This window comes from Lynx rufus, unplaced genomic scaffold, assembly GCF_022079265.1.
Source record: "Lynx rufus isolate CCGP_SWC_20201006 ecotype Redwood Valley unplaced genomic scaffold, mLynRuf1.p SCAF_9, whole genome shotgun sequence".
NCBI classification, from domain to species: domain Eukaryota; kingdom Metazoa; phylum Chordata; class Mammalia; order Carnivora; family Felidae; genus Lynx; species Lynx rufus.
The window spans coordinates 62,488,076-62,497,109 of record NW_025814897.1 but is presented as its reverse complement, the minus strand read 5'-3'; the positions used below and the strand labels follow the sequence as shown (position 1 = coordinate 62,497,109).

At 40.1% G+C, this 9,034-nt stretch overlaps 1 protein-coding gene across 1 annotated transcript; it reads right to left on the bottom strand.

Moving 5' to 3' along the window:
* Positions 1-1,326: 1,326 nt before the first annotated feature.
* Positions 1,327-8,504, bottom strand: LOC124505081 (putative olfactory receptor 52P1). The gene is made up of 2 exons (XM_047070834.1): positions 8,498-8,504; positions 1,327-2,348 (listed from the first exon to the last, which is right to left on the bottom strand). Exons 1-2 carry the CDS (start codon positions 8,502-8,504, stop codon positions 1,327-1,329), a joined length of 1,029 nt encoding a protein of 342 aa, XP_046926790.1.
* Between the last annotated feature and the right edge of the window lie 530 nt (positions 8,505-9,034).

Sequence of the window (9,034 nt, the reverse complement as noted above, 5' to 3'; positions counted from 1 at the left end):
CTGCTCCTATTTCTTCCATTCATAGAAAAGGCATTTCCTGTTCAATCCTCATTTTTTATCCGCCTCAAGCCTGTGCCCTTTATTTCAAGTTCTGAAATGTCCTAGCCCTTGGTATCCAACGGTTCAGCATGCTGGAAACATTTGTTATTATTTCTTACCGCAGGCACAACACTCTGGAGAAGGTTCATTTCTTTCCCTCCTGGTAAACTATTGTAAGACACTCACTTAAATAGTGGTCATGTGGCTTTAACCATAGGCATCATTTTTACTGAATTCTGCCTCATATATTAGTTATACAATATGATGAACAACACCAGAATCTTTCTGGTTTCAGCTTCATGAAATTTACAAGATTCACCACTATATCTACAATAACCTTCTAGAATGAGAAACGATATCCTCTGAATTAATGAATTCCCACACGTGGGCACAAGACCTGAACTCCACAGCTGCCATGAGTACCTGTTCAGGACGTCCTCCTGGGCACCCATAGAAATTGCCTTACAGAGGTCTGCATTCAAAGGTTTCCAGCATAAAATCGATTTTTGTAGCTATAACTATTAGCAGGGCATTCTCAGACATTTTCTTTGTGAGAGAATCTTGTCAAACAGTGAATTCATTCAGAGGAGCAGAACAGTTGACTCTGGGAGTTTCTACAAGTAGGAAATTAGGTCCAATGCTTGTAAACCTTTACGGTCAGGAGCTTCTCCTTTAACCTTTTCCTCTGAGAGCTGTCTGAGACTGGCAGCTCAGGTCTCCTGTGCATATTCCTTTGTTCTTCATGGAAATAACCAGTCTCTTACCCAAACGTAGGGTGAACTAGCAGAGAAAATAAAGCAGTGACTGTAAATATTAATTTACTCTTCCTTGTCCTTTCTCATTGCCCCCAATCTCCATCCCCCGTTTCCCCTGAAGCAAACAAATACAAATGCATGCTCACACCCACATAATTCTCGCTCATACATGGTAAAGTTGTGGGCCAGTTATTTTTGCTCGATGTTGTCTCCATATGGAAGCATCCTAACTTTTTTTCTATGCACTCTGTGTGTTTTGTTGAAAGTGCTTTTAAAAACATGATCAATATAACTTTCCCAACTGTCATGTCAAGAAAGGAGAGAATATGTCATTATTCTAACTTCATAGGCAACAATTCTTCCTTTAGACCTTTAGAGTCACTGAGAGCAAGGAGGTCTCCTGTGACATAGCCTCTCTGTCCAAGAGTGGGGCAGTCAATCTGCCCAATACGACATATCTCATCACTAGTCAATACTCCCGGGAACTGCCTCCACTAAACATTTTTTCCTCATACCCACTACTGCTGGATGATCAGACAGGCTTCTGACCATGGGTTATGGTTACAGGGTCCTTCTTCCAGCACCCGTATTTGGTCAGTTTGTCCCGAAACTCTTTGGTTTTCACTGCATAAATAATAGGATTGAGCATTGGAGGAACAAGGAAGTAGAGGTTCCCAAGAATGGTGTGCACATGGGGTGCAATTCCCCTACCAAAGCGGTGAGTGAGAAAAGAGAACAGCGAGGGAGTGTATGAGATAAGCATGACACAAATGTGTGTGGTGCAGGTGTTGACTGCTTTGTGGTGGGCTTCCTTAGAAGACAGTCTCAGTACAGCCCGGATGATAAGCACATATGATGAAGCAATAGCTGAGATGTCCAGCCCAGCAACCAACAAGGCCACCACCAGACCATATATCCTGTTGACTGTGGTGTCCACACACACCATCTTCACCACAGCCATGTGCTCACAGTAGGTGGTGGGGATGACGTGATTTACACGAAAGGGCATCTTCTGGAGGAGGACAGGCATGGGCAGAATGAAAAGGATGGCTCTCACTAAACTCACCAGGCCAATGAGCCCAATGCGACTATTGGAAAGGATGGTGGCATAACGCAGAGGTTCACAGATGGCTACATAACGGTCAAAGGCCATGGTCATCAGGATGGCTGACTGCAACACAGATATGAAGTGGATGAAGAACATTTGGACCAGGCAGCCCACATAGCTGATCTCACTCTGGCCAAACCAGAAGATGCACAGCACCTTAGGAATGGTAGTAGTGGACATGCCCAGGTCTGTGAGGGCCAACATGCAGAGGAGAAGGAACATGGGCTTGTGCAGGGAGCGCTCGGTGCAGATGGTGAAGATGATGGTGCAGTTCCCAAGGATGGTGATGAAGTACATGGAAGAGAAGGGGACAGAGATCCATCTGTGCTTGTCCTCCATCCCAGGAATGCCTTGGAGAATGAAGAAAGGTGGGTGACCCAGGGACGCATTGCAAACGGTCATGGTGATTCTTTGGGGAAATACCTGAGAAGAACAATAAAAAAAAACTTCATGAGCCTCAAATTTCAAAAGAATCAATGTTTTCAAAATGGAAAACTCAAAAGGTGGAATGTGTAGACACTCAAAAATGATTCTGGAATCAAGCTAACATATGTCATGTAGTATAGTAGAATGCTGTCGTGTTAGAGTTATAATAATGTGGTGTAACATCTGACAAATACATATTTCATTTTGAATGTGTTATTCATGATGAACTGAATCATTATTCACACAAGACATCATTTTCACAAAAATTATTATGTGTAATTTTGAATGTGTATCCATTTAGAGAATGTCACTTGAAGCCTGTGCGGCAAACGTGGATAGAAATACCAACCACTGTGACAGAGTATTCAAAACCACTCTCAGCTCACTTAAGATGAAATAAGTCCACAAAAGAGCTGTTCAGTGAGGACCAGGAATGAAGCAAGTGACAGGGCTCTGGGAACCTGAGACCAGGATACCAGGATGGAAGTGCGAAGCCACCTCACCTGAACCACTTACCAGAATAGGAGGCAGGCAGAGTGTGGGAAGCTGGTCCTGGACACCTTCTTCAAATGTGTGTGTGTGAGTGTGTGTGGCTGTATGTTGCTATATCTACACATACATCCGTGTGGCTCGTGGGGAACACACTCTGTGCCCGGCATGTCTCCACTCATCACTCTCGGCACGCACAATCCATGGTATGGCCCTTTAAGTAACCTAAGGAAAGTCCCCCTAGGTGCCCAGAATTAGCTCTTTGCTACTCCCTCCTTCCCAAATGCATACTCTCAAGGCACCACTGCTATTTTGGATAAACTTGACCCTGGAGGTTTCCCTAAGCTCCCAGGGGATGAGGCTGGTTGACCCTAGCAGTTCTGGGCATGTTCCAGTCTTTGACAGTCCTGGAGGAGCCTGAGAGGAGACAGTGAAATTAAAGCTAAATCTGGAAGTAGAGGAGGTCCTGGCCGCTTGTATTCCAAAGATACTTATACTTATCTTTCCCAGATATGTGTAAGTGTGGGAAGCCGGTAGGACCTTACTCCATGACTGGGGTAGTCATGCTCCTGAAGGCATCAGAGGTACAGCCCCTGTTGTTGGATACCCTGGTAAAATGTTAGCAGCTCTAGCTCCATCTGTCCTTATTGTCTTCCAGGTTTTTTACTCTAACGTGTTTCCTAGGCCAATGGCTTTACCATAGACGTTCCCTCAGGGTATGTTCTGCAATCCCACTTCTCATATCCCAGCATCCCCTCAGCTTCTGGGTCAAGATATAGCATATTTGTTTTTCATTAGGTCAGAGGAAGAAAATTTGCCCAAAATAATCTAACACGTCCATTGCATAATGCAAAGGACAGGTCCAACTACTCTCAAAATCATACAAAGACAATTCAGAAGTAAGACTCAAAGGGCTAGATTCTAAATTGTAATCTGTTGGGGCACCTGGCTGGTACAGTAAGTTAAGCATTGGACTTCAGCTTAGCTCATGATCTCGTGGTTCATGAGTTTGATCCCCACATGGGGCTCAATGCTGGCAGTTCAGAGCCTAGAGACTGTTTGGATTCTGTGTCTCCCTCTCTCTCTGCCCCTCCCCTGCTCATGCAATTTTTCTCTCTCTACCTCAAAAATAAATAAACATTAAAATAGAATTTTAAATTGAGATATCTAAATTGTAGTGCAAGTTCTGCCTTAGCCTAGCCCTGTAGGGAAACTTGGTCAAAGTCAGGTGTCAGCAAAAGTAAAGCAGGGGCTGAGGGAAGGAGTGGCAGAATGAAGAGCCTGGAACAATCAATACATCAACAGAAAGAATCATCAACAAATGTAGACAAGCACCAGGGTACCTGATCATAGTCATATCCACACAGCTTTCCCTGCAGAAAGCTGTGCTCTGGTACCACGTCAGAATCCTGCATCAGTCATTCTTTCTTCTCTGTCCCAGCGAGATCCTGATGGATGACAATGACAGGTAGCAACCAGAAAGAATCCTTTCTTCCTAGCCTTGCTTTCTCACTTTTACATCCATGGTCCGGTGAATTCCCTGCATAGAACCTCTAAAGAATCTCTTCTTGTAGAGTGTCCCCAAAGTCCTATCAAGTGCTGACATAGTACTGCATCCTTGACCTCTCTTTCACAACTTTTAATCTTGTTCTTTGGATAATCACACTACCCAGCGAGAATAGCCCTGGTCTGATTTCTTCCAAAATCCTGTATCCCAGTCACTAGCATCATGCTTGGCATTAGTGGGCAGATTAGAAGAGTCAAATAAATGAATAAGTTAGTGAATAAGCAAACAAAATAATTTATTTTAAATATGAACTAATTATGTGTCATAATTTATGAGATCTTACATGGTTTTGTTTTCTAGTGTCATAAAAACCAAAAACAGAACTATATTTGTTTTTTTTTTTTTTAATTTTTTTTTTTCAACGTTTATTTATTTTTGGGACAGAGAGAGACAGAGCATGAACGGGGGAGGGGCAGAGAGAGAGGGAGACACAGAATCGGAAACAGGCTCCAGGCTCCGAGCCATCAGCCCAGAGCCCGACGCGGGGCTCGAACTCACGGACCGCGAGATCGTGACCTGGCTGAAGTCGGACGCTTAACCGACTGCGCCACCCAGGCGCCCCAAACAGAACTATATTTGAAGGCTATGCCTTCTCCTTCAAATGAATTCATAAATCAGTGCCAATCCAAACAAATTTCAATTATTCACTTTCCTTGTAATCTTGACAAAATAATTCTGAAATTCAACTGGAATAACAAATATCTGAAAATAATAATGATATAACAAAGGGACTATTGTCCTACTAGATATTAAAATGTATCATAACATGGTTGTACTTTAAATAATTTATGGTACAGGCACCATACCATAAATAAGGTATGGTACAGGCACAGGCAGATTATTTGAGCAGAATAGCATCAATACAAATGCCTAAGTCCATATACCATACGTTACATAATAAAGACAGTATCTCCAAACCATGGAGAAAATATGGATTATAGATAATATAACTATATAGAAATAACTCTGTATATTTCATATAACTCATGATATTTTCAAGCCTGTCAATGATAATATGGGTTACTCTTATTTTCATCTGTTAGAAACAGAAAGGTTATACAGAATAATATAGGATGTATCCATATATTCACAATATAGATTAAGAAATGTTACACGGCAACACAAACAGACACTCAGATCAATGGAACAGAGTAGAGAACCCAGAAATGGACCCACAAATGTATGGCCAACTAATCTTCAACAAAGCATGAAAGAATATCCAGTGGAAAAGGCAGTCTCTTCAGCAAGTGGTGCTGGGAAAACTGGACAGCAACATGCAGAAGAATGAACCTAGACCACTTTCTCATACCATACACAAAAATAAACTCAAAATGGATAAAAGACCTAAATGCAAGACAGGAATCCATCAAAATCCTAGAGGAGAAAGCAGGTAAAAACCTCTTTGACTTTGACCACAGCAACTTCTTACTCAACACGTCTCTGGAAGCAAGGGAAACAAAGGCAAAAAGGAACTTTGGGGACCTCATCAAAATAAAGAGCTTCTGCACAGCAAAAGAAACAATCAACAAAACTAAAAGGCAACTGACAGCATGGGAGAAGATATTGCAAATGACATATCAGATAAAGGGTTAGTATCCAAAATCTATAAAGAACTTATCAAACTTATCAAACTCAACAACCAAAAAACAAATAATCCAGTGAAGAAATGGGCAAAAGAAATGAATAGACAGTTTTCCAAAGAAGACATCCAGATGGCCAACAGACACATGAAAAAATTCTCAACGTCACTCATCATCAGGGAAATACAAATCAAAACCTCAATGAGATACCACCTCACACCTGTCAGAATGGCTAACATTAACAACTCAGGCAACAACAGATGTTGGCAAGGATGTGGAGACAGAGGATCTCTTTTGCACTGCTGGTGGGAATGCAAACTGGTGCAGCCACTCTGGAAAACAGGATGGAGTTTCCTCAAAAAATTAAAAATAGAACTACCCTACAACCCAGCAATTGCAGTACTAGGTATTTATCTAAGGGGTACGATACAGGTATGCTGTTTTGAAGGGGCACATGCCCTCCAATGTTTATAGCAGCACTATCAACAAGAGCCAAAGTATGGAAAAAGTCCAACTGTCCATTGATGGAAGAATGGATAAAGATGTGATATACATATCTATATATATAATGGAGTATTACTTGGCAATCAAAAAGAATGAAATCTTGCCATTTGCAACTATGTGGATGGAACTAGAGTGAATTATGCTAAGCAAAATTAGTCAGAGAAAGACAAATACCATATGACTTTACTTATATGAGGAATTTAAGATACAAAACAGATGAACATAAAAGAAAGGAAGCAAAAATAATATAAAAACAAGGAGGGGGACAACACATGAGTCTCTCAAATATAGAGAACAGAGGGTTACTGGAGGGGTTGTAGAAGGGGGGATGGGCATTAAAGAATCTACTCCCGAAATCATTGTTGCACTATATGCTAACTAACTTGGATGTAAATTAAACATTTAATTAATTAATTAATTAATTTAAAAAATAAGAAATGTTACAAAAAGAGTAAGAGCCTTGGGGCTCTTTACTTGTGGGGCAAGTAGTTTACTTGTGGAGTTTTTTTTATCTTTGAAAGATGAATTGTATCATTATAACTCCTTCAACATTTTATACTTCTTAAAAATATTTTTACCACATAAATGTGAATCCTAATTTAATGAATAACATTGTAACATATATTTTTGGAACATATATTTTTAAGCTCTTTGTAAATGGTGTTATGCCATGCCAGTTTACAAATCTTTATTTTTCTCAACGTTATATTTATGAGATACACTCATGTTTTGCATGTAGGTCTGGTGAAGTACTTATTACTTCTAAAATTGTATATTTATTATTACTCAATAGAGGTACTATGAGACATATACATTTTAATGAGTGAAGATACCACAATTAATTAAATTATTTGAATGCAGATATTATACTTTATTCATTGATTCTTCTTTGCTGAATATTTAGTTGGTTTACAATTATTTATAATTATGGTTTACAATTATTTATAATTATAATGTTGTTATTAATATTCTCATATAAAGCTGTCTTCCTGCTTTATTGATTGGCCACATCCTTTAGTTGAATTATAAAACTTAGCCATCTCAGTCTATTTTGTCTGCTTTAAATTATGACCAGTCAGGCCAAGAGTATGAAGTCTCTAAGTGAAGCGTGCCATGGGAATAGAAGAAAGCCATAGATCAGGGGTTTACAAGTGAGTAAACCAGGGGAGATTTCTGGGAGTGACTGGGCCATAGATTGAGATTATGCCAATAACAAAAGAGAAAAGAGTAAAAGAGGCATCTCTTCCTGGAGCCATCTCACCTTGAGAGATCCTTACGAGTGAGGTCAGATTCATCATTCTTAACTTACTGAAGTCCAGTCTTGAGGACTCACAGACCCTCCTTTTTATTTATTTTTTTTAATGTTTATTTATTTTTTAGAGAGAGAGAGACAACATGAGCAGGGAAGGAGCAGAGAGAGAGGGAGACACAGAATCCGAAGCAGGCTCCAGCCTCTGAGCTGTCAGCACAAAGCCCAATGCAGGGCTCGAACTCATGAACAATGAGATCATGACCTTAGCCAAAATCCGATGCTTTACTGACTGAGCCACACAGGTGCCCCACAGACCCTCCTTTTTAGAGGGGACGTGAAGTTCACCCAATTGTTCTCACTTCAAAAGAATTTTAGAATTCTTACCTGAGATAAGATCCAAAAGTTCTGTAAAAATTCTGTAAAGATACCTAAGAATCAACCTAACTAAAGAGGTTTACTCTGAAAACTATAGAACACTTATGAAAGAAATTAAAGAGGTCACAAAAAAAAGGAAAAACGGGGCGCCTGGGTGGCGCAGTCGGTTAAGCGTCCGACTTCAGCCAGGTCACGATCTCGCGGTCCGTGAGTTCGAGCCCCGCGTCGGGCTCTGGGCTGATGGCTCAGAGCCTGGAGCCTGTTTCCGATTCTGTGTCTCCCTCTCTCTCTGCCCCTCCCCCGTTCATGCTCTGTCTCTCTCTGTCCCAAAAAATAAATAAACGTTGAAAAAATAAATAAATAAATAAATAAATAAATAAATAAATAAAAAAAAGGAAAAACATTTCATGCTCATGGATTAGAAGAACAAACATTGCTTAATGTCTATACTTCCCAAAACAATCTATACATTTAATGCAATCCCTATCAAAATACCACCAAGATCTTTCACAGAGCTAGAACAAATAATCCTAAAATTTGTATGGAACCACAAAAGATCCCGAACGCCCAAAGCAATCCTGAAAAAAAAAAGAAAACTGGAAGCATCAAGATTCCGAATTTTAAGCTATATTACAAAGATGTAATCACGAAGACAGTATAGTACTGGCATAAAAACAGACACATAGATCAATGGAACAGAATAGAAAACCCAGAAATGGTCAACGCATCTTCAACAAAGCAGGAAAAATATCCAATAGAGAAAAAACTGTTTCTTCAACAAATGGTATTGGGAAAACTGGATGGTGACATGGAGAAGAATGAAACTGCACCACTTTCTTACAGTGTACAGAAAAATAAATTCAAAATGGATGAAAGACCTAAATTTAAGACAGAAAATGATCAAAATCCTACAGAACAAAAGGAGCCATCTCTTTGACC